This window comes from Sciurus vulgaris (assembly GCF_902686455.1).
Source record: "Sciurus vulgaris genome assembly, chromosome: 11".
NCBI classification, from domain to species: domain Eukaryota; kingdom Metazoa; phylum Chordata; class Mammalia; order Rodentia; family Sciuridae; genus Sciurus; species Sciurus vulgaris.
The window spans coordinates 116,358,803-116,385,689 of record NC_136472.1 but is presented as its reverse complement, the minus strand read 5'-3'; the positions used below and the strand labels follow the sequence as shown (position 1 = coordinate 116,385,689).

General features: G+C 41.2%; 1 protein-coding gene across 1 annotated transcript in view; it reads right to left on the bottom strand.

The window, feature by feature from the left end:
* The window catches only part of SORL1 (sortilin related receptor 1), a 154,892-nt gene that overhangs the window by 68,577 nt on the left and 59,428 nt on the right, over window positions 1-26,887 (bottom strand). The window contains exons 10-16 of the mRNA XM_079105505.1: window positions 25,329-25,446; window positions 24,986-25,059; window positions 18,290-18,378; window positions 9,033-9,211; window positions 7,381-7,567; window positions 3,521-3,649; window positions 2,942-3,027 (exon numbers count right to left, since the gene is read on the bottom strand). Coding sequence (XP_078961631.1) covers window positions 2,942-3,027; window positions 3,521-3,649; window positions 7,381-7,567; window positions 9,033-9,211; window positions 18,290-18,378; window positions 24,986-25,059; window positions 25,329-25,446 — 862 coding nt within the window. The remainder of the gene's footprint in view (window positions 1-2,941; window positions 3,028-3,520; window positions 3,650-7,380; window positions 7,568-9,032; window positions 9,212-18,289; window positions 18,379-24,985; window positions 25,060-25,328; window positions 25,447-26,887) is intronic.

The window sequence follows — 26,887 nt, the reverse complement described above, 5'->3', positions numbered from 1 at the left end:
ACTATTTACAAAATATTTCACAACATAATCATCACAAAGATTTTCTTCCTACGTAAGAAACATGTAATATACTTGCCACATGCAAGGCACTGCTTAATCCTCACAACAACCATGTGATGGAAGAGCTATCAGGAACCCAATTTTACAAGTAAGAATACTGAGACCTGAGAGGCTAAGTTACTCACTTAACACCACACAACTAGTAAGTGGCAGAACCAAGATCTGAACCCAGGTAATCTGGATTCATAGTCTATATTTTAACCACTACACTATGCTGCCTCTTCTTATATAGATACTAATGACCTACTTGTATTTGTGTGTGGGATGTGTATATGTGTGTGTGTGTGTGTGTGTATACACACATGCATACACTACTGAGGATCAAAGCCAGGGCCTTGCTAGGTACAAGCTCTACCACTGAGTTACACCCTCAGGCTGCCACTTCTTAAGACATGGAAAGAGAGGCCCATGGTGCCGAAGAGACTTACCTAAGTTAGGTAATCAGTAACAGAAAAACCTAGCACTCTTTCTTTTCCACTTTGGAAACTTCCACAGGAGTAGAGAGGAGAAAAACATCAGCATCCCTGTCTACAGTGTCCATGTTGGAGCTTCGATCAGCCCAACACATAGAGGCGCCTGGAAGGCAGTGCACTCAGCAAGCAGATGAGAGCGTCACACCTCCATCCACCTCACCCTGTGCACTCTTCCTTATTGCTGCATTCTTTACCTGCATTCTTTGTAAAATCCTTTGTAATAAATGAATAAAGGAGCCCCCAACCCAGAAAAGTTGGAGAAAACAAACCACACAGACAAAACCCAGAGCAGTGGACACAACGGCACCCAGGTTTAGAAAAAGGAGGATTAGAAGAAGCCAGGCCTAAGGATGATGTTCAGCTGCTGTTTTTTTGGATGTGTCCCTATATTTGGATATTTGTTAACTTGAGTCATCTCCCCAGAGAGCTTAACAGTAAAAATTTCTTAAAAATGAAAAAAAAATTAAACATCTATTTTGACAGTATGCTGCATATGGGACCAAGATGCTAATGTGAATCCCACAGCTGCATGCCTGGATCAGCTGTGTACTCCTTCAGGATAGATAACACATCAAAAAGTAAATCCACCTACACTTTCTAATAGGTTAAGTTTGCCTTCTTTTCCTTTGGGCTCGCTTTACTTCAAAAGTGTCTAAGCTATCAAATGATAATGTCTCTTTCCAGTTGTTCCTGTAGGTCCCATGGAACAAAGTAGAGCCCAAGTCCAGAAATACCTGTTTTAGGATTAGGGAGAGAACATCGTACAGTGCTTCAGCATACAATGCCTAATCTAGAAAAGGAACAGAACACTTGGCCAGTGCCAGCCATATGTAAGCACAGTCTGGAAATGTGTGTTGTTAAGAGTAATCATAAAGGAAGAAAAATTACTGCATTATAAAAATCCTTCCAGACGCCCAGACTACCTCATCTTTGCAAAATATTATGGTTCCCATTAGCCCTATGAAAACATCTTTTTCTTTCTATTTCCTAGCTTTTCTTTTTTTTTTTTTCTTCTGCTGCTGCTTCTTTGACATTTAGGAGGTAGCCTACACTAAAATGAGACTTTTCTACTTCATTCCCTATTCTACCTTCTCCTATCAAAAGAAAAAATAGCTTTCCTGCCAGTTTTGATGGCTTTATACAAACTGTTTTGTCCCTTGCTGAATTATCTTTGGAAATATTTATTACAAAAGTATGTACTCCAGCCCCTTAAGAGCCATCACTCAAAGCCTGCTCACCAAGCCCTCATCAATAACAGCACTTGTGAGGGGAATATCTGAATATTATCTGCTCATTTGTAGGAATCTGCTGAAGCAGTGGTTCTTTTTAAGTCTCCATGGTGAGGTATGTTAATTACTCTGGTAATGATGGAAGATTAAATTAAAGGACTAATGAGCTTTGCATGAAAAAACACCAGGCAAGCTGGCAACAGGGAGCAGGAGAGGCTGCCCTGCCCCGTGTGCAACTTCCATGACTCATTTGGCGCCGATGGCTGTTCCATCCAACACCACCACACTGATGGAAGTCAGTTCACCACCTGCCCTCACCGAGCAGTGTGAGCTAGAGAAGGGCTCACAGGGAAGAAGGAAGATCTAAATGAGAAGCAGAGTGAAAAACAGAAGAGAAGTCACGAGGTTAACTCTTTTTTAAGATATCGTAATTTCATACCTGTATTACAAATACCCAGTAAATCAACCTGAAACGTGTTTTGAAATACGGTGCACCTTTATAGCATGCATAATCATTCCAAAGAAGTTTTTACAAATTAGTAGGAATGATGCTCATCTAAATAACAGAAATGCCAATGAAAGGAATGGGCCCAAGAGTCAGAATTTTAACTCTGTCACTCGCTAGATGTAAGTTGTAAGTTGTCTTACCCTCTCTTCTGGTCATGCTTGCTTCCCCAGAGATAAGTACTTTTTAAGTGAAACTGATAGTATCTGCTTCATTCGGGTTGTTAAAAGGATTAAACTGCCTATACATGGAAAAGTACATTAAAATCTGCATATTAAAGTATTAGCTACAATTATTACAAAATTCAGACAGACCACTAAGTTACCTCCTAAAAAGTCACAGGTGTCTTTAAATTCAACTTCAACAACAGATGAAGAACACAAAGGTCTGTGTGCACCATTGGCCCCCACCCAGGGCCTAGCACACAACAGTCACCAAATAAACACCTTCCAATGAACAGAGGGATTTTCTTCAAAAACATGAGCCCATACAAACTATTTTCTATACAAATTTAGTTTGGATGCTAAACTTAAGAGGAAAAGGGAACTCTGATGCTTATAATTTTGGTTATTTTTTTTCTCCACTAAGTTAGAAAAGTCACAAGCCTGACTTAGGTGAGATCTGAATAAGGCTTCAATGATGTTTCAAGAAGCCATAGAGAAGTTGCCTCTCACCTGCCAGGGGACAGGGAACCAGTTCTCCTTCTAGTCGTGCTTCAACATCGCCTCCACTGCAGGTGTCCCCCGAAATCTTCCGGTAGCTGTCAACACCCGCAGACACAAAGCGAGAGGTCAGAAACATCAAAGATCAGCCATGGAGGGTCCCCAGCTGGGAGCACATTTCCTATCATGGACAACAGATTCCACCCACACATTTCCCTACAGCACTAGGAGGAAGGTGTTTGGTGGTTCTAGATCAGTTCTGCTTGTAATTGAACTTGACAGACAAGTGATTTAGTGCACTATTCTGGGCAACAGATTTAAATATATCTTGTCAATGAACTCCTCTGAAGATGTTTCCTTGCTGACATTTATGACTTCAGTGTTGCAGAAAAGCTTATAGAATTGCAAGTGTTTTCTCACTGGGAACAGGAGAGTCTGTAGGCACCATCATTTTAAATACTGCCCATTTGCAACCTGCTAAATTAGAATTCTACAATGTAGAATATGAAACAAGCCCAGGTGGTCCTGGATGATCTCACCCCCTGTGCAGACCCCTTGTGAGCCTCACTTGGCAACCTGTGTAATACATACCCTCTTGTTCTCCTATAAGTAGAACCCACAAGACAAGGCACAGGTGGGGCGTATGACTTTCCAGAGAATTCTGGGTCTGGAACACACACCTCTAGGGACAAATCTTCACTCATCTTGAAGCCAAAGTCACTGAAAAGGCAATTGGGATTTGTTCAGGCCAGTGTTTTACAAACTTCAGGCACTTCAGTTTCAACCCTGTTCCTTTTACCATACTATCACTTGTATTATTAAGGTTATTTAATATGCCATTTTAAAGCTAACTTTTTTACACTAAAATACAGTCGCAAAAGATTTTTTATCTGAATCGGAATTGGAAAACTACTATTACATGTGATAAACAGACAAAAACAATACAAATCCTGACACCCGAAACCACATAATACTAAATTTTATCCAGCGCCAGCTGCCTATCCAACGATTCTAGTTCTGCCTTCTCTTCTTGGTTAAAAGGGATTAGCAAAAGTTAAAGAATTACTAGCATTCAGTGAAACTTTCTCTTGACCTAAGCAGAAGAATTAAAAGAAAAATTTAAAAAGAAATTCATGAAAAATTATTTTGATTAAGGACTCAATGTCACTGAAGACCCTGCCCACATACTGTCTAAACCATCTGTACTGCCAACATCCTACACTCTGGGATACAGTAGCTGGCTTCAGAAGAACCTCAGACACTCCAGGGGTCACATGGTCCAAGCCTCCCAGATCACTGGGCAGCACCTTTGAGTGGGAAGCACGTGGACTCAGTGGAATGCCAGCTCTGCCTTCAACTGCATAGCTCCTCTGGGCTACATGTGACAACTCTGGAGACAGGCAGCTATTTTGCAAGCCTCACCCAAGCTGTCAATTCTATAACTCAAAGGGATCATCCACATTCACATGCTCTACTTAAAAAGCTTTACTTACTGTATTTAATTCAATAAATATGTATTAAATGCTTCTAATATGAAAAGTACAATCACAGGGCAAAGTGGTTTGCATTACATAATCCACAGTTAGCAATTTGTAGGGAACTATTCTAAAGGCAATAAGTTCTATTACTCTATCAAACAGGTCTGATTCATTCAATCATTCCTACTGAATGGCTGCTTTACATCTTTTTAAGGACTGGATGAAGCATTAGCTAATTACTTATTTGCCTCCAATAGTCTAGCACCTAATTCTTAGGCAGCTTTCTGTGGCTGCAGGTCTCAACCTAGTGGCTGTAAAAGCACTTTAGGGCTAAGCCCAGCTTCCTCCCTCCCTCAAAAGAATGGAAGAAAGCAAAAGGCATCAGGCATTTAAAATGTTGTCCCATAAAGTGTGTGTGTGTGTGTGTGTGTGTGTGTGTGTGATATATCCATAGACACAGGGTCATAATATAAAATGTATTGCTTACTAGGAGGCACAGCAAGAGTTTCGAAGTCACATGGCTTACCCAGGTGAGGAAACACAAAGACATAAAAGAAACTCCTCTGAAAGCACCAAATGTATAAGCTGAACACTGGGCTTCCCACTGTGATCTGAAAGGACTATCAGAAATAGCCTCTCAAATACAGCTGTCAATCAGTAGCTGAGCGCATGAGCAGATATCTCAGCTTGCTCTTTCTCATCTCATCTCCTGCTGTCCATCTTGAGACTGTTACCCTTCTCGCTGCCATAGTCCAATCCCATCAAACGCTTTTGAGAGCTATGCAGCCAAGTTGGCCCCTTCCTAGCAGTCACAGCAAACAGAAAGACAGAGGACAGTGAAGGGCCTGAAATGAACGCCCTTCACTATTCTCCTAGTGCCGTCACTTCCTCACACTCATGGTTCCTGCAGTCCAACTGCATGAGGGGCAGAGCGGGTGGTTATGCTGGTCTGTAATAAAAAGACAACACAGGGATGAGCACCCGCAGGTTCCAGCAAGTCAGATGGGGGAGGCCTGGCAGACCAGCAGGAGCCCAGCCAGTCTCCCAGGAAGGCACATCAAGTTCTACTTGTTCTTATTTTTGTTTGGCAGGGGGTGGGAAGAAAAAAAAAAAAAAAAAAAAGCAATTTGGTTTTTGTTTTTAAGTATACTAGAGTCAAGGAAGAACCCCAAAGGTTTGCTGGATTTTCTTATGCACATTTACTTAGTCTTAATTTTATTTTGAAGTACAATACACAATACCCCCTTAGTACCACAGGGAGACTGGTTCCAAGACCCCCAGCAGATACCAAGTTCCAAGGACACTCAAGCATCTCTGCTGTGACCTTGGCAGCAGACGCCTTTCAAAGGCAATGTCCTGCATGTTCTAAGTCTTGCTGCTCTAAGGCCAGATATGCAGATAAGCAGCATATCTCCTAAGAGCCTGGCAGAACTGCAGACCCCCAGAACTCTTGGGGCGGGATTTGCATTTTAATAAGACCCCAGCTGATTCACATGTACATTAAAGTTTCCAAAGCATGGTCTAGAAGTGGCCAGACCTGGTGAGCTGTTTTTGTATTAGTGTTTCATTGAATCACAGCCACACCCACTTATCAGGGTTGCCTTCTTTCATTCATGGGTGCTATCTTGCACATAGCTGAGTAGCTACAACTAAGAGCGTAAATTCCACACGGCCTACAAAGCCTAGGACCTTCTTCTAACCTCTGGTCTAGAACACATTACAGGGTTTTGGCTCTAGTTAGATAAGCGTGGCACTGCCCAAAGCAAAATTTAGCTCCTAGGTGCCCCAACAACCTCTGAAATGTAAGTTCTGTATGTTGAAGACTAAGTTCTACTGATAACCCTACAATCATTTCCTGCTGAAGACAGACTATTGGGGAGATCAAAAATCTTGTGCATTCAACTGCCAGAACCATCTTCCTATAGCTAAGCATTGTTTTATCCAACTCACCTTCGAAGTCATCAAGGTCCTTCCTGCTTACAGAATAAGGTCCATTTCCTTCAGGGCCTCCATTCCTACTGTTTCTATCATTTTCTGCTTCATCTCTGCTTCCTGCCACTGCTGCAAGTCAACCAACAAGTCTCCCAAACTAAACCAACCACCACCGCCATTCCCGAGCCATACTGTCACACTCTTATGCATGGTCTTAAGAGTGCCCTGGTCACACATCCAGAAGCCTCCTCAAAGGCCATCTAAAACGGGCCTTCCTCTAAAGATTTCCTGATCTCCCAACTGCAAATCACAGCTCTCTCCTTTCTTCCAACAATCACAATAGAATGAACAAAGGCACCTGTTCCTCCTTCTACTTCTAGTGTTTCCAGAAGTGCCTTGGATATTGTTCTCAAGCAATAATAAATGATGCAAAAATATACATATCGGCTGGGAGTGGTGGTGCATGCCTGTAATCCCAGTGGCTTGGGAGGCTGAGGCAGGAGGATTGCAAGTTCAAAGCCAGCCTCAGCAAAAGCAAGGTACTAAGCAACTCAGTGAGACCCTGTCTCTAAATAAAATACAAATAGGGCTGGAGATTTGGCTCAGTGGTCGAGTGCCCCTGAGTTCAATCCCCAGTACCAAAAAAAAAAAAAATATATGTATATATATATATGTATGTATGTATAACATTTTGGATAAGGAAATAAATCCCCTCTGAGACAGGGGTCCTAAGGAAAACAAATTACCTACCATGGAACCTTCAGCTTTTCCCATTTTGGGACACCCTCCTAGAAACAAATCCCAGGTCTATAGATTCCTGAATAAATGAGTTCCCTAGGTTTCGACACCTCTACTGCCTTACAAGACTGGCAGAATTAAGGAGGACGTGGTATGTGAAAGGTGCCTAGCATAGTTCCTGGCACATAAAAAGATGCTTCATAAACATTTATTTCCTTCTATTCCTTTTGTCAGGGGACAAGGCCATGCCCTAGTCAGCTGAGTGAAAAAACACAACTTGATGTCCCGAATTGAAGAACGAACCATTCATAGTCCTCCCGGGTGCAGGAGCAGTTGGACACGACCACTGGTCTGTCAAAGTCTTCTCCGTTGAAGCATGTTGCATGGGGGGTCCTCCGTTTGAAAACAGTCTTGTGCCCTAGCAAACACTCATTCCCCCGCTCATCGGACGGTGACCACAGTTTGTAGTCATTCTCTGTGCAGGGAACCCCTGAAGAAAAGAAAGCACTGAGCATCAGAGCCAGGCCCAGGCAGGGTGTCCTGTCTCGCCACCCGCTCTCAGCACTGTCACCCACTTCCTGTGCATCCTGTTACTGTCCAACAGGCGCAGAGCCCCGGTGCCATCGGAGCCTCTAATGGGTTTGTGCTGAAGCTGGGCAGCACCCTCACAAATGAATGATGCAGCTGAAAACGGGAAGGAAAGTGAGGAGAAGAAGCCCCTCTTTGGCACCATCCAAACTTTCGAATTATTGTAAGAAAGTCAGCAGTTTCCTTTAAAAATAGGTGCACAAGGGCATTTCTCTCCGAGGGAACTAGGGCCGGCTGAGACCTCAATGAGTGACGTCATTTGGGGGGACTGCTCCCCGCCTGCTTCCTCTGGTGGTGCAGGCACCTATGAAGGTAGGGCCCAAGAGCACTGCAGACGATGTTGCCCTAATTGGAAGTGCAAGGTCTCTGTGGAAAATGGGTACAGTCGCCCCACCTGCCCACGTTCACTGAGAATGCCAGTGCAGAGCTTCCTGCAGGAATTCCAGAGCGTGCCTTTGCCTGTATTAGAAACTCACATCTTTTTTTTACAAGTGTCTTTGTTCAGATTAAATTCTATCTGAAGTAGATGCACAATTGTCAATTCAATGACATTCAACTCAGCATAAGACCAAGTAAGCCCCTACAGCCTGTGAGGCAACCAGACCACCCAGTAGGTGGACTGCAAACATACACAGGACATGTGGTTCCTTTTAAGGGCCTTATGAGCTAATTGATGGAAGATGACACATGGCGAGTAAGGACACAAATTCACAATTTAAGGCACACTGAACACATCTTTCTGGGCATAGAGAAGAGGGGAGATGTCTTCTGGTTGAGATACCAGTGGCAAGTGTGTGATCCTGAGACATGAAAGGGGTTTCAACTAGTAGAGGTTGAATGGGTGGGAGTGAGAAGATACAGGGAGCTCTGTGCAGCCGGAAAAATGTTGGCCACAGCAGGGAAGTAGAAAAAGCAGAACATGGGAAGGGTGAGGGGACACTGACAAGCTTTGCTCCTCCCTGCTTACTTACCTGTCCTGTGTCTAGACTAGCTGATCATGACTGGACCCTGCATCACTGGGCAGTCTGCCTTACAGAGCGAAGCTCTCTCACTGGGTATATCCCGTTGGAACTGCTGATTTGAAAAATTATTCATTCATTCATCCACATATTCAAGAGCCAAATATTCAGACCTACTGTGTGCCAGGACTGTACAATGAAACCATGACACAAAGAATACTACACAGTCCTATTAAGAATTGAGTAAGCCCTCATTTACCGCCCTATGTTTTTCTCTAACTTGAAAATGCCCATTTCCCCCAATGAATCACAAGCTCTTCTGAGGACATAGTACCCAAGTTGATGCTTTGCACACACCAGAAAGTCAATCAACATCTTGGAGAAAGAGCCCCAGAGGCAACAGCTTACCCAAGGCATCGGTGGCATTGACCTGGAGGATGAGCCAGCTGTGGACATTCTCCTTGTTGGAGCCAAAGATGGTGAAGACAGTGCTCTTCTCCCCGGGTTCTGTAAGGAGCCCATACACAAACACAGGCTTCTCGGAGAAGATAAATGTCTTCCAGGTCTCACCTTCATTTGTACTGTATCTGCCCAATGCAAATAAAAGGAAACGTACAGTTACAGTCTCAAAATCACATCATCAGGAGCTCTTGGGAAATGGCTGTTCCTGGCTACTGTGGGGGAAATTTATGTTTATGCCAGAAAGCAAGGAAGCCTGAGACCAACGCAGTCACCTCAAAAGGACACAGGAACCAGCTGATGGGGCGCCAAATGAACAAACTTAGAGTAAACTGAACATAAAAAAAAAAAAATGATAGTAACAGATTATACACTGAATAAAATAGGACATGGACCGCAACTGGTTCTAAAAAAAGAGAAGCAAGGGAAATTTTTAAATATTTGAACACTACCTAATAGGCATTAAAAACCAGAATGAGAAAAATTACAATTTTATAACCCCACTGTAATAACTAAATCAGACAAAAATGATAACTGTATGCTAAAACCACTGGCTGAAAGTTTTGGGGACCAGGACATCTGCATGGTATAAAGATATCAACCCACAGACCAATCCTTCACCACACAAGGGGAAACATGATTTTGCAGTAGATGTTGAGTCATAAACTTAATCAATCTTAGCATCACCAATAATGGAACAACCTGTCATTATGTGTCCCCTGAGTAAAGTACTGAAAATGGTACATCTCAGCACTATTCTATATAATTGGACAAATCTTGAATGTGAGGCATTCTACATGATGACTGCTCTGGATTCCTCAAAAAAAAAAAAAAAAAAAAAATCAAGGTCAAGAAAACCAAACAAAGGAGGAAAGAACCTATTATAGATTAAAAGAGACAATACAAGATATAACAACCAAATGCAATGTGTAGAAACATTTGCAATGTGCAAATCCAATTCTGGATTGACTGAATCCTAGACTGAGGGAAAAGTTTCAAAAAGCATACATCAACAATAATGTGGGACAACTGAAAAATTAACATAGCTTGTAAGTAACACCAGTGAATTTCTTAGTCACCTTATGTGCGATACGAGCATTAACAATAAATAGGAAAATGCTCTTATTTATCGGAGATACATGTTTTAAGTACATATCTAGTAGTGAAAGGGCAGGAGTCCACAACTTTCAAATGATTCAGTCTCAAAAAAAGATGAATAGATTAGATTGCTAAATACATAGATGATATAAGTCAAGCAAACTGGCAAAATATTAACAATTGGTGACTCTGGGGAAAGATATATGGGTGTTCTTTACATAGGTCCTCCAACTTTTATGTGGTCTTTAAAAATTAAAAAGTTGGCTGGGTGTGGTGTAATCCCAAGGACCCCCGGAGGCTGAAACAGAAGGACTGCAAGTTGAAAGCCAGCCTCAGCAACTCAGTGAGACCTTCTCAAAATAAAACAAAAAAAGGGCTGGAGCTGTGGCTCATTGGTTAAGCACCCCTGGGCTTAATCCCAGGTACCAAAAAAAAAAAAAAAAAAAAAAAAAAAAAGAGGAAAAAAAAAAAAAGTTGAAGGAAAAGCATGTCCTCAGAAAAGTCTCCTCCAAAACAGACTATATCAGAAAAAAGGCTGTCTTTACTTTCATTGGAGGAAAGTAGCACTTATGAGATTGTACTAATTTTGAATCATCTTTTGTATAGAAGGGAGTAGGTGGAGAGGAGAAGCAGAGAAAAAAACCCTGCCTGTTATTTGCCTCAGCACTCAGTGAGCTGCAAGAAGCTCCACGTGAGAAATCCCTCAATGGGAAGCTTTTTTGGAACCATGGGGCTGGGTCTCTCTTAACGACTAATTACATACAAACCCTTCACCTTTCTCATATTTTTGAGATTTCAGTTTTCTTCCCTCCTGGCTCCAATACTTGACATAAATCTCTGTATGATATCTCTCAATCCAAACACTTCGCCTCCTGTTGAGATTTCTAAAACCGATACTTCTACAAGAAGGCTAAAGGTTCAACCAGGTGGTGGGCTTACGCAGCAACACAATGAATGTCCACAGATCTTGTAAGAAGGAAAATTCTCATCCAGCAGATAGGCTTTTCATTTAAATGAGTTTTAAAGCAGATATGTGGATAAGTTAACTCATTTGATCTCTTCCTGGAACCAGTGTGACAAGTTAAAAGTTTCAGTATCACTTTTAAAGCTAACTACAGAGGTGGCCTATCAATTGGACTAGATGGGAGTGATCCAAGCTCTGTGATAAAGTTGGAAGTCCCTCTATTTGCATATTGCCACGTTAATTCCATTTAGGAGCTCCTTGAACCAAGGATAACCTCAGGAAATGAATCATCTCTTGCAAGATTCCCAGAGGACTCTGACAACGTCATTAATGAGACCAGCCAGCAGGTGCATCGCCAGGCACAGGCTTGTATCTGAGAATAAACTGCTCATTTAGAAAATGGTATTTTTTCAGAATTTGGGGAAAGGACAGTCACATGACCAAATGCAGTGTTCAAGGGAACATCTATTTTAGACTGAATTCTGACCCCTAAAGGAGAACTTGTGCTGTTGGGAGAAGGCAAGTCAAGTCATCTTTGTATTCTGAAGTCATGCAAGAGAGGATGTAGGGTCCAGTCCCTAGAAACAGAGAATTCAAACTGTTCAGATAAAAACACAGATGAAATTCCATAGCTGAAAACTCTCAGAGGGTGGGAAAGCCCATAATACAATACAATAATATAAAATAACAGCATATAACCACAGATACTTTTCAAGGGGTAAGCAGTAGTAGACAGAGAACCTAATACAACATTTGCGTAGCTGGACAGAAAGATCCATGATACCTCTGATTTTTTTTTAAAGAATGTGTTCAAGATGGAAAAAGTCATATAATAAGGGCAAAAATGTTAGAGTCCAGTAACCTGCCAGTTCTTTCAAGCTGTAATTCTAGTAGTCTGCTGGAATAGCAGCCAAGTAACTCAAGTTCAAATGCATCCAGTATTATGTTTCAAACAACAAAAATAACTGGTATATTAGTGAGTCAGTAGGATAGTGGGTTGGTTAACTATTAAGTTCTATCAAGGATTAGAAAGTAATAGGATCACTGTTCTGATGGACAGAGGTATGAATAATAATGGTTAAAGAAAAGAATTTCTATTTTTGTTGTTATTTTTATCAAGGAGAATGAACTTCAAACTAAACAAGGTGGGGAAAAGTCAGAGAAGTTTAAGGAAACTCAGTACAGGGAATGAAAAGATACAAAGATAGATGATCAGAGAGTCCCATTTAATAACCTGTAGATGACTCATGGAGCACAAAGATCTCAAAGACTAGAAGAGGAAAAAATGGTTCGATATGCCTAAAAGAGAAAAGGTAATTTTGAGAATGAGTTGTGTAACATTGATTCAAGAGCACTTAAGAAAAAGGAAGTCAGGGCTGGGGACCATGTCACAACAAACTAACACTTTTTCTTTTCCTGCTGGTAATTCTTAATTTGAAGAATAGAATGATAATAGCATTATTTCTTTTTAAAGAAGAACTTTGTGGACCACCTAGCTAGAAAAAAAATCATTTGCTGCTGGGGAAAACAACAAATCCCATAGGACTGATATATTGATCTCAACTCAAAATAAGACTCTGCTTCTCACAGAGCTCAACACGGCTCTCAATGGTCTGGACACCAATCTGCAAGGTGAGTCTACTGAATTGGCCATGGGTAGAAGGTTGACTACACAGATAATACAATAAATGCCAAAACTAACATACAAAATGCTTTCCTACATCAAAAGAACAAGCACGAATGAGATGAAAAAAAAAATCCTGCACATAGTTTTAAAATTTTACCTGATCAAATATAGACTAGGAAATACCTGACCTTCAATAAGATCCATAAAATAAAAAGGAACCTTGAGTTTTTAAGTTCCACTGAACTCAGGCTACAGAGACAAGTTTCAAGGATAAATCTCAAAAATAGTATGCTGAGCAAAAGAAGCCAAATACAAAAAATATGAACATGAAATTCTGAAATGAGCAAAACTAGTCTATAGTGATAAAAACAAAATCAGAGCAGCAGTTGCCTCTAATGGGTGGGTAAGTGGGGGTGGGTAGCACTGCCTGGGAAGGTGCACAGGGGTATTCTCTGGAATGATGGAGATGCTCTACATCTGGACATACATCCTTCAGAACTTATTAAGCAGTGTATTTAAGATCTGAGCATCTTGTGGGATATAAATGGTACCTCAGTTAAAAAAAAAATTTAATAGGAGTCACACTGATTTGAGTGGTTGTCAAAAAGGAAAATGTAGCCTTATCTTGTTACTAATAGAAATAGTGTCCAAACCATGCAAGTATTAAGCCAAACATTTTCTACTTGTTTCAGGCTATGGGGGTCAGATCTATCCATATTTAAAGGCACTGGCATCATGAGACAGACCTATAGCAGAATCTAGAATGTGGGACTCAGAAACCTGCAGCATACAGGGAAAGGAACTGGGATGTTTTCCACGAAATGGCAGATGCTCAGGAGGACTTGCACAAGGTCCCCAATGTCCGAAAGGCTTTTGGATGAGAGGAAGTGTCTGCTGTGTGTCTCAAGGAAGCAGAACCAATAAGCACAATAGTTAAAAGCTGGTTTGCAGAGAATTTGGGATATTACCAGAGAACTTTCACTCATAAATGAATGAATGAACAAATAAATGTGTGAATGAATGACTGAATAACAAATTGTTAACAAGTAAAGTGGAGGTGCTTTTGATCTGGCAAATTCCCATTGCTAGGATTGTTCAAGCAAAGACTGGATGATCCTCTGTCATGGGTGGCAGAAGTCTGAACCAGATGACACAATAGGTCCGGGTCCCTGCTGGATGTCTCCCCTGTGACAGGCTGCAGCCATTGAAATCCAACTTGTCCAAACTCTGCCTTCTTCACATGGCCCTGAAGTCCACTCCTTTACCTCTGCTTTATTTCGGTGGGAGTTTCCTAGACTGTCACCCCGGCTAGTCAGAAAGCCTGTCCTGCAGGCTTCATCCTCACACCCACCCCAGGATCAGCTCTTACCTCCAGTCAAGCTCCTCTCAAATTGATCCTCCTCGTTCTACCAAAGCCACATATCTATAATGCAAATCTAGCCATGCTGTTCCCCTATTTAAAAAAGCCTCAAAGGAACATCTTAAAGGCATCTCTTCAGTAAGGCACAGGTAAAGTCCCCAGGCCCTGGCCCCTACCTAGACACTAACCTCAAGTCCTGTTCCTCACCACTCGCCAGCCCCGGATTTGCCCTTCCCACACTGATTCAAGCTCAAGCCTTTCTAACCCCAGATGGCATTCCAACCTTGCTTCTTACCCTCTAAGCTTCAGTTCAAGTCCCACCTTCTCTGAGAAGCATGACAAGGCCTTCACCGTGGCTCCCACTGTACCCTGTGGTACACCTCCATCTCACAACTACTATATTTAAAGGACCTGGATCTGGGAGGGCTTTCTCCCAGACTGCCATTCATCAGGAATAGGACCTCACCCTCACTTTCCTATCCCTGCCCCGGCACCTTTCCTATCAAAGGGCAATAATTCATGCTTGTTAAACAAATAAAATATATTGCACTGAATCTTCAATGTTTTCTTTTAACCCTATCTCTCAGTTTCTTAACAGTTAAAAAGTGATAAAGACACCTCTGCCTCTCCACCTCAAGAGGCAGAGGAAGCCACATGGGGGTTGAATGGCAGGCCGGCTCTGCACTGCACTGTAGCGTTACTACTAGTGTTAGGGGCTGAATCCAGGGGAGAGGTTAGCCGCCTCCTCCCTCGTTTCGTAACTGTGGGGCTGTGTCCAGAACTCAGGTCCAGAAAAGACAGCTGCTCTGCTATGTGTACTCTTTGCAGGGGCTTTTCGGGATTCCCAGAGGGAAGCCCTACATTGGAAACCTCCTTAGAGAAAAGATGCTTTGGGGTTAATCCAAAATATTATTAACTATCAATAATATCACCATGCTGACAGGCGAACTGCCAAGAAGAAACGGAAACTGATCTCATCCTTCCTGATCAAGCCAACAAATGTGTTTGGAAGTTTTTTTGGTCAAGATGCAAAAACACAAGAGCCCCTTCTCTGAAGAAAACTGATTATTCACGAAACTGTTCCTATGCATCCCCTAAGCAGGTTCTGCTAACAGCACGCTGAATGAATGCACAAGTGAATCCCCAGCACAGGCTCTTATTTGATCATTTCAGACATGTAGACACAACAGCAAAACAAAGTGTTCCACTTCTTGCTCTCAATTTCAATTAACAATAACAAAGGTAACAGTCTCAGTAGAGAACCAAGGCAGATGCTGAAACAAATAACAGTCAACTCTTAGTTATCTGTGCTAATCAGGGAGAGAAAGACATGCCTGATTTAAATGAACCACCACCAAGGGGGGAAAAAATATGAAAAACAAAAGACAAGAAATCCAACTCTTAAGTACAGTTCCTACCTGTCCCACTACCTCTTATTAGAATGCAAAATACTACTCTGCTTTCCTCCCTAAAAAGGGATATCAGGTTAGAAAGCTCCCCTTCAAAACTAGGTCCTCTTTCTGGTTCCTTTGTCTCATGGAACCCAGTGGGCTCGCCACTCACCCAAGCCACACCACACTCACCTTTGCGTCCTTAGTGCCTAGCATAACACCTGGTTCATTGTATATCTTCAAACATTATTTGTGTAATTGGCCTGAAATGATTCCTCACAAAAATATGTTCATGCTCCAGCATGGATACTGACTCCTGGCAAATCACATTATTCCCTCATGTGGAAACTGAGGAAAGTGGACAGGATCATCCCTGGTGTCTGCTGGGTACCTCCAGGTTGCACATATCTGAGAAGTCGCCATTGTGCTCAGAGGCTGACATTTACACAGAACACAACAGCAGTGGTCTCCCTTGAAGCTGTGCAAATGGCACCCTACCCAGCCCCTGCCAGTGTCAGAAATCAGCAAAACAAAAATAAGCAATCTTGGAAGACAGAGTATGCATGACCCATTTGTTGATCAATCAAATATTTGTACAGGCACTTGTACAGAATGAAAATACTTGTCTAGAAAGGCCCTATGACCTGAAGAATTCAGGCATATAACGAAAAGGTAACTAAAAAAAGGAACCAGAATGTGATCAATGCCAAATTAATGGGACAGTCAATAAATGCTATGAGGTTCAAAGGACAGGGAGACCACCATGGTTAGGAGGTCAGACTTAGAGGGAGCTGAAGCCCTAGACCAGCAACAGATATCTAGTTCTGTCAGAAATGGCCTCATGCTTGGGCATTGCAGTAAATACCACTGTGGTTTAAGGATATGAACTAACTTCAATATTAATTCTGCTATTTATCAGAGCAGCAGGAAGACAGGCCAAACACCTCTAGAAGAAATACACTGAGAAGATGCTAGGTGGCTACAAGGATTTGGGCCAAATTTAGGCTGATATTTGGGACACATGTACCTGTCAAAAGGAGGCCTGTCCATTTTTCCCATATTTGCAGATGGCTTATTTAAACCATGCATTTCAGACTCCTCCAAATGACCTATACAAATAGAGGAAGGCTACTCTTCCCATAACCCCCCAATTCTACAACCCTGAAGTCATTAAGAAATGCCTGGGGAGGGCATTAGGGTGTTCTGGCAGTAGGTTTATTTTCCTGGTGTGTTTTGCTCCAGCTAACGTGGAATGACGCTGCGACCCTGAGCACATATGTGCCGACAGATGGTGTAAGAGGACTAGAATCACACTCAGTCCTTCAGAGGAGCCAGCCAGGAATGCAAATGTAATCTGTGGAGAAGTTAAACAAGGAAATCGAGAATGGACTCTAAAATCTAAAAGCCATACAAAGAATGAAATGTATTCCTAGGAAGCCACACTCTGTCCCTGCCTGACTTCCACACATAGCGGTGTACTAAACACTACAATTGTTTCTGAGCCTCTCTTACAGCTAGGGTGGAATGTGTAAAGGTGGGGAACAACATCCCGTTCCTCTTCAGATACACAGCACCTGGAACAAGCAGTGTGAGGTATGAATTAATAGATACACAAATGTCATGTAAATGTGGGAAGCACTGTGCTTTGTGACTGTCATTGTCGTCTGAGCAAACACCAATCTGAAAACAGTGTTGTGTGCAAACAGGGCCTCCTGTGACTTTTGGCTGTAAAGAGGCAGCTGACCAGTGCCACACAGAACAAGGACAGCCAGGTGGAAAGCCAACGCCAGCACTTTGCTTCTATCTGCTTCCTGGAGGCCAGGCTGCTCAGCACATGTCCAATTAACCACAGGCGAACAACCAGCTGCTAAGATCTCTCTTCTCAAACCACCCACCTCTCTTTTGCTGCTGGCTCGGATTCTAAAATGAGCTAAGGAAAAGAAAGCTTTCTTCCTTGCTCTAAATAAGATGATTACTGAAGCCTCTTCACCTCCCTTAGCAATTTAGTCAATGGGTTCAGCTCAAAAACAAGGAGAAGTGAGGGCCAGTCTGCCCTAACCAAACATTAATTGTTTAATAACTCCATGAAATTAATCGAAGAGCTGGTTCTCAAAAATCAAGGCTTAAGGGAACAGACATTACAAACTCTTAACATTACTCTTTTCAAAATAATATATTACAGAGAGTACAAGGCATAATCTGAAGACCAGAGTGTTTAACAAATGGGAAGACCCTGGGCAAGTGACTTTACCTTGCTGAGCCTCAATCTCATCATCTATAAAATGAAGTAGTTAGGGTCTAACATCCCTTCCACCTCAATGTATGAAAACCCCCAAGACCAAATGCAGCACCGTCAAAGTCAGCTGGCTGCAAAGGTGGATGCACTCTGTAATTACTATTCATGTTTTATTATTTATTGTTATTATATATTATTAGTCATCACATGAGCAAATCTGTGTCACATTTATACAAAGCAAAGACAAGTTAAAGAGTCCCTTTTTAGTCATTATTAACTCTTTATATTTGTGTAGTTGTACTTTTTCAAACCAAAAAATTATTTCCCTTGTTTCGCACAACTCTCCTGTGAGACAGAAAGAGTAGGTTATTATTCCAACTTTATAGATATGGAAAGTTTAATTCCCAGGGATCTCAAACTGTGCTGCCAACAACCTAGTGCTATACAGAAATAATTCACCTATGATTACAGGCATAAATTTCTAGAACGATGTACTGGTACAAAGGAAAGGCTTAGTCAGAGACACTTACTTCAGCTCGTTGGTTTCCATGCCCTGGGCGATGGCCATGATGATGCCACCATGGTCTCCCCAAGTATAGTAGTGAGGTCCAGGAAGCGCCTAGAGAAGAGAAATCAGGGGTGAGACCACCTCTGTGCAAGTAACCATGCAGAGACATGCACGTGGAGCCTGCACACATACAATGTCACCATCTGAATGCAACTTTTCAGTTTACAGAATACATTCACTTTGATCATCTTATGTACTCCATTCAATCCTGGAATAGGCAGAGCCATGTTCTCATATTCCAATTTTTTTCCCAAATGAAGAACCAAAGTAGACCACCAACAGCAGAGGTAAAACTCAAACCCAAATCTCTGACTCTCACCCATCAGTGATTAAGAATTAACCAGCTGGGGCTAGAGGGACTAGCTCATTGACGGAATGCTTGCCTAGCACATCTGAGGCTCTGAGTTCTATCCCCAGCACTGGAAATATAAAATTAACCAACTAGAGTTCCAGTTCTACTATGACAGGATATAGCTCATCCTTCCTAGCAATTACAACTAAAAACTCTGGGCAAAACTCAGAAAAACAAAAACAACCACCTGAGGATACTGAAAAGTAAACAAAAGCAGGCATCTTGTAAAGAGAATTTAAAATCTGGAGAAGCTACCCACACACTTAGGAGTATTCTCATGCAGTTTTGACCCAAGGGAAAGCCCCTCATTTCTTTTGGAACACCTCATTTCTAGCCAGAACTCAAACTCTGTTAGAAACTTTTCTGTCAAAGGAACAAGGAAAAGAGCTCCTGCGGCTGGAAATAGTGTGTGTGGAATCCCAAAGGGCGAAGTGTCAAAAAGGAAATCCCTTACTTCTGTGTATGAACTTACATAAGTCTCAGCCTAACCCCTAAACTACACATGCATAAAACAGACCCAAACCAGCACAGCAAAGGCTTAGCATACTGAACTGATGTCAAGCTACCACCTACAGAAAGCAAGATAGAATCTTAACTGCCTGACTCAACGCTAAAACCAAAATACCAACATCCTCCAGAAGGCTTAATTTCATTTGCATCCAGAACACGAATCAAATTTACTCAACATACACTATTCAAACATCCATAAAAGGAGTCCATTTCTCAAGGGTAAAGATAATCAACAAGTGCCAATCGCAAGATGATCCATGTTGGAATTTTAAAATAGCTTTTATAACCATGTTCCATAAGGCAAAGGAAAATACACAAGAAATAAACAAAAGATAAGGATTCTCCACCATGGAAGTAAAAACTATTAAAAATAAAAGAACTACATAGAAATTTTATAAGAGAAAAACATAATATCTGAAATAAATTCACTGATAGGCTCAACATCAGAACAGAAACAGAAGAATTAGTGAACCTGAAGACAAAACTGATCAGTAGAAATTATTCATTTGAAAGAACACAGTGGGGGAAAAGAGCAGAAAAGTTCCAATGGGACAATAACAAAAGGTTCAAGATACATATTTGGAGTATGAGACTAAAAGAAAAAAATGGACTAGGCAGAAAAATTATTTGAATAAGTAATGGCTGAAAATTTCCCAAATTTGATGATAAATATAAATTTATAGATTCAAGACCAATATCCAAAAACAGGATAATCTCAAAGAAAACCCCTCTGAGATACATCATAATAAAACTGCTGACAAAAAGGTGGGAAAAAAAATCTTGAAAGCATCTAGAGAAAAATGACATGCAACATACGTACATGAAAATACATGTATATATGAAAATGACATGCTATATGCAAATATGAATAATAACATGCATGTGAAAATGACATTATATACATACTACACAAATGAAATTTGTGTAGTATGTATATAATGCAGGGGTCTCATCAGAACCCAGGGAAGCAAGAAGACAACAGGACACCTTTAATGTACAGTCAACACAGAACTCAATGATAAAGCAAATATGTCCTATGGGAATGAAGGTGAAGAGAGACTGTCGTGAAGGAAAACCAGAAGGATTCACAGTCAGTAGGGCTCTACAAGAAAGCCTAAAGGAATTTCTTTAGGCTGTGGGGAAATTTCCCAAGGTAAGGAAGGATCTTCCAGAATGAAGGAAGACAGAAACAGTAATGATTGGGGAAAAAATTCAAGAATTTTTTTTGGTCATTAAGTTCTTTAAATTTCTGATGATGATTTAAAGCAAAACAAACCACCTTTTCAGTGTGAGCTGATGTGGTGATACATATGGCCATAAAGTAAAGATGGGGGAGGAAATGATATGGTTGCAAGGTTTCTAAATTATATATTAACATTTAATATAAAAGACAAAGACAAAAATCAAGAGATGTAATGAATGCTGAAAATGTTCTGAAATTAGATATGGATAACATCGTGAATCCACTAAAAACTCCTGAAGTGAATATTTTTAAATGGTGAATTTTATGTAGGTGAATTATATCTCAATTTTTGAAAGGGACATTAAAAATCCTTACCTTAAACATAATAAAAATGATATGTATCTAAGCAGGTGGTTTTTAGCTAAAGGAGTATGTAGAGGAAAACTTGAAGCCTTAAATGTTTGTATTAGAAAAGATCGAAAATCAATGACCTAAAGGTTATATCTTAAACAAAAAGAGCAAACAAAGGAAAAAATAAAGATAAAAAATCAACAAAAGAGAAAGCAGATAAAATTAAAAGTAGGTTATTTGATAAGATCAACAATGCTGACAAACCTAGAACTAATCAAGAAAAAGAAAGAAAATACACAAATCACTAGCATCAGGAATGAAATTACCATTGAAGATACTACAGACATTAAAAAGGTAATAAGGAAACACAATGAGATAAGGCCAACAAATGCAACAACTTGGATGAAGAGACAGATTTCTTGAAATACAAAACTCACTAAACTGACCAAACACAAAAGAAAAATTTTAAGTAATCCTATATCAACAATAGAACCTGAATTTCTTAATACTATTCCAAGAAAAGTACATGCCTAGAAAATTTCACTGTTTCTTTAAATTATTAAAGAAAAAATAACACCAGTCCTCACATAAACTGTCAGAAAATGGAGAAAGAAGGATCACTAATCAGCTTGTTTCATGATACTAAATTGTAATATCAAAATTTGATAAAGATATCACAAAAAATAAAATTACACACTAATATCTTACAAAGAATATAAGAATTCTTAACGAATTTTAGCAAAGTAAACCTAGCCATATATAAAAAGGAAAATGCATAATGACCAGGTAAGGTTTATTCCAACAAATCAAGGTTGCTTTAATATTCAAGGATCAATTAATGTAATATCTCATAGCAACAAAATAATAAAGAAAACATTATTATTTTTATAGACAAAAAATTAGTGATTGACAAAAATTCAATACCCAATCATCATTTTAAAAAAATAACAATCTAAGAACTGCAGGGAATCCCCCACACCTTGGTAAGAGTATATGTGTAAAAATCTATTGCCAATAACATATGTAATGGTTTCCCCATTACAAAGACTGAATTGCTCCCCCTGAGACAGGGAGAACGCCATTTCACCACTTCTATTCAACAGTGTATAGAGACATGAGTCATGGTGGTAAGAGGAAAGAAGAGAAGAGCAATAAATGATCAGAAAAGAAGAAATTAAACTGTCCCTCTTTGCAGATGGTATGATTGCTTACCAACTGTCTTCAATGTAACTCTAATTGACATCCTAGTGTTTTTAGAAACCAACAAGCTAATTCTGAAATGTATATGGAAATACAAAGACTATTCATATAAAAAGAGCAATATTAAAAATAAACAGATGGAAGACTTAGCCCTCCTTGATCTCAATATTTACTAGTAAGACTTTGGTAATTAAGACAATTTGATACTGAAGAAAAGACAGACAGATAGATCAATGTAACAACAAAAAGCCCTAAAGCAGACCATGTAGCCAATTGATTTTCAAAGAGGTTCCATGGCAATTCAACAGGAAAAAAGAGAAGTCTTTTCAATAAACAGATAAAATGGACAAAAGAAGCCTTTCCAATAAATGGATCAATTGAATCAACCAATGGAAAAAAATGATATCAACCCTTTCCTTATACCATATGTAAAAATTAACTCAAAAATGAATCATAGGAACTGTGTAACTCAGTGGTAGAGCACTCATCCAGCACGGGTGAGGCCCTGGGTTCTATCCTTAGCACCACATAAAAATAAAGGTATTGTGTTCAACTACAACTAAAAAAAAAAGATTAAAAAAATGAATCATAAACCTAAACATAATGCCCAAAACAATAAAACACATAAAAGAACACATGGGGGGGATAAACTGAAATTAAACAGAGTGATGATTTGAAGTGCTGGTCAGCAGGTGGAACAAAAAGAATTCTCACACGCCAATGAGGGAAAGGTAAAGTGGTTCATTCTCTCTGGAGTACAATCTGGCAGCTCCTCATAGAGATCAGCATGCACCTCCCACACTACCCAACCATTCCAATCCCAGGGATTTACTCAAGAGAAACGAACAGAATCCACACAAAAAGTAAGTGTTTAAACTTTCATTACTGCTACATTTGTAATAAGCGAAACCTGGAAGTCCATCAACAGTTGACTAGATAAACAAACTGTGATAAATCCCTATAGAGGGATACAAATCAGCAATAAAAAATGAAGGAACCACTGATACAAATATATATACTCACACACACACTATACATGAAACAATATGGATGGAATTAAAATCATCAGGATGAGTGACAGGAGCCAGGCTAAAAGGAACAAATACTGTGTGAGTCAATTACATAAAACTAGAAAATACCAACTAATACACGTGTAATGACAGAAGGAGGCAGGGACAAGGGTGAAGAGAGGGATGTACTGAAACAGGACACAAAGACACTGAGGGGAGCGGGTGATGTAAATTTCTGTGATCTAAAGAGAAGGGATGGTGATCAATTCTTATGAAAATGAACATTTTAAATACGTACAGTTTACTGCACTTGAGTGTGACTCCACAAAGTCACTAAAGAAGAGAGCTTTAGAAAGGAATTCTGAGGACCAGAGAATGTGCACAACTCATTAGTAGAAAAAGGAGAACTAGAACTGTGGTCACCAGTGTTCCAGGAAGCATTCTGTCCCCTCTGTCCTATCCTCCTCCCCTGCCACTGCCTGCCACCCTCCACAGTATGTGCCCCTGAAGTGAAGGCTGTCCAGAGGCACAGATGCTCCCTCAGGGACACAGTCTCAACCTTTTCATCCCCTTGCTAGTTTTCTGCTAGTGTCCAAAATAAGATCCCTGTGTGCTGGCTGCTTCCTGCAGGCATCAAGCATGCTGCAGGGAGGCACTGACAGCCGTCCACAGCAGCCAGATGACACCACTTCCCTGGAGGAGGAACAAGACTCAGCTTTCTACCCAGGAGGAAATCACTTGCAGATGTTCAAACTCTGCTTACATCAACAGCAGAAGGTACAAATAAACCGCATGTCTGTCCACAGAGCAGAGGACACTCAATTCCAAAAGGCATGTCCAGCTCCAAGCAGGGAGAAAGGAACTGCTTACTCTTTCCCACGGGAGCAGGACAATAATGACCTGGAAATTCCAAGCCATTCACACTTTTAACTACTCTGGTCTTATCAAACTCCCTCACTTCACCATGTGTACTACGTTCTGTACCATGCTGTGTACAGACCTTAATAGGTACACGTGCAAGCATGCACATGCACGTGCACGCACACACATGCATATATGCACACATATAGTGTCTGGGCCCCATTATCTCTCAACACACATATAATAAGGTATGTAACAGTCTCTATAAACTGCAGAGCCAAACAAATGTTGGGCATTATTATTGTTTAACACATTACAGATTTAAATATAAAAGTGTGTGTGCTGCATTCCCAAAAAGAAGCACCATGAGGAAGGGAACGATGCCTGCCGGCTCTTCAGAGAACTCCATGTCACTCCTGTCATGGTGCTCAATCAACTCCTGCCTAGTGAGGAGCTAAGTTTTACCCTGATGGTGCCTGGCATCCTCAGGGTCGCCCCTGAAAGCAATCTCTCCAGAATGAGACCGGAAGCACTCCCTTTGGCCTTGTGAGTTTCAGGAGGCAGATGAGAAATACATTTTCCCAGGTTTGGGAATTCTCTAATATCCAAGGCTGGATGAATTGGCAACTTGGGGCTGGAGAACCAGCTGCACCTTCGGAATGAGCATAATAAGTGCTGAAGATACAAACAAGCTACAATGCCTTAAGGCAGAAATGGTCTCCTTCCACAGCACAGAATGAGATGGAAAAGCCCACACAGCAGGACTTCGGATCCAATATCACACAGAAAAATACCACCACCACCACAGCTACGTTGCCATTTGCTGATACACTCACTCATGCCAGGCACTGCTATGGCCTGGCGGTCACGGAGTGAGCACAATGGACACTGCCTTTGCCCTCGGAGAATGTGTGATCTTGGAAATTTTGGTCAAATTCACAGTTGTTTTTAACAAGAAGCGAAAACTCCCTTTTTTATTTAAACTAACATCTGGAGAAATTGTGAGTCCACATAACAAGAATACAAATCAGAGCAGCTGGTTCTCTGCTCGTGTGTGGCTTTCAGCGCCTCTCTTTACTTTACAGTTATACTGGGTATCACAGGTGGCGGCTAGGAACCAAGTTTGTCCCTGAAATACCAAGGTGCAGTTCACATCCTCACACACACCAACTGAGTGGGGTGGGCACTGACCTCTCGCCACCTGGCTCCAGCACTGCTAGAGATGTACACGTTGGTCTTGCTAGCCAAGTTCTTTCCCACGGAGCCTAAAATGTAAGAGGAAGAGTTATTTTTTGTTTCAAGGATGAGTCAGAGAACCACCTTGCCCAATGAGAATTTCAAGGTACTATCTAGCAAGAAGGTCCTGAGTTCAATCCCAGCACCACAAAAAAAAAAAAAAAAAAAAAAAAAAAAAAAATCTTAAAACTACCAAGAGAGGGCGCTGCTAGAGATGTGGGGAACCACTCCATATGTGGCTGCATGTACCCAGCCCATAGAAGCCCCTGGAGAACAGGCAAAACATACAAAACATTACCGGTGGCAATGATGAGGCCGGGGGCTGACTCCTTGGACAAGATGGGCATTCTCCGGAGTTGGAGGCTGAGCAGCTGACTGAGGCGTTGGGCCAGGTGGAGGGAACAGCCCTGAGAAAGCTGCAAAATGAAAGTTCCAGGTGATGTCAGTGAGTAACACGTTGCCAAGATCTCCCACAATCCCACATGCCTGGGTGAGGACCTCACAGCCAGACATAGAGCAAGGAGGCCTCGCCTGAGGAAACCAAATTCACAGCCCGGCCGTGCTCACACACACGCCCCTGCCCAGACAAAGTGGGTAATCTGAACCCACATAAATGTCCCTGGTTGACAAAAAGAGGAAAATAACCTTAAAAATCTCCAAGACTCTCAGGGAGTAACAATTATAAATCAACGTTAACTCAGGTCGAGAGGAATGATACCCACTTCCCGGTATCACCCAGAGATCTTCTCAAGTGACTCGGTGCTAAAGAGAAATGAAATGATATTGTGATATTTATTTTCTAAGTCAGGGGAGCTGTGTTTCAAATATGATTCCGGCAATTCTGTCAGAAGAAAAAACAAGACTTAGAAGTCATCGAGTCCCACAGATAAGCTCCCAGAAGTACAACATATGAGATCTGAACATCAAGGACTCACATTACATTTCTAAAGGGTGCTCCACGTTTGTTCAAAGATATGGCTGTACTGGGCAAGGTTTCAAGTGATTTAAGCTGGCCTCCATCACTTGTGCCCACGATATCATAGTTCTTTTGCAAACCACCAGAACAAGGCTTTTGCTATATGGCCACGCCTCATTCTCCTGGCCAGAAAGTGACTACTCGGGGTTGTTCAGATGTGTCCAGTGTTCTCAACAGGGGAACTCTGCATGTGTTTACAGCATAGGTCATCAGTGTGGCAAGTTTTGCTAGATCTACTTAATTTTTGTCACTAAAAGATCTAACAAATACCCATCTTGCTAGCTTCCCAGTTTGGCCAGTGGAAACTGGAGCAAATGAGGTTGGGTCTCAAAATATTTACTTGTCCACTCCCCCTTCTTTTTGGCTTCCACTGCTTTGCCTACAAGGAAATCTATCATGAAAGTGCTTCTGTATCTTTGAACAATCAGATTTTAACCATTCCTATATGTTCTTTTCACCATCTGTTAAGATTTGGATCTGAAATGTCCCCTGAAAGCCATGTGCTAAAAGCCTGGACACCAGCCTGTGGTGATACTAGAAGGTGGTACAACCTTTGGGAGGCAGAGCCTAGTGGAAGAAAGTTACACACTGGGGATGTGCCTTTGAAGGGCATATTAGGACTCTGGCCTTCCTCTCATTTTTGTTCCCTGTTTTCCTGTTTGCCATAATGTCAGCCAGCAGCTTGTTCTACCACATGCTCCCCACCACCATGTTCAGCCTTGGCACAAGCCAGAGTAAGGGCCAAATGACCATGGACTGAAACCATGAGCCATAACAAATCTTTCAGCTTTGTAAGCTGATTTTCTCAGGTATTTTGTTATAGTGACTAACACCCCACCTTAAACTCAGAAGTTGAAACTAAAAGACAATTCATGGTCCTA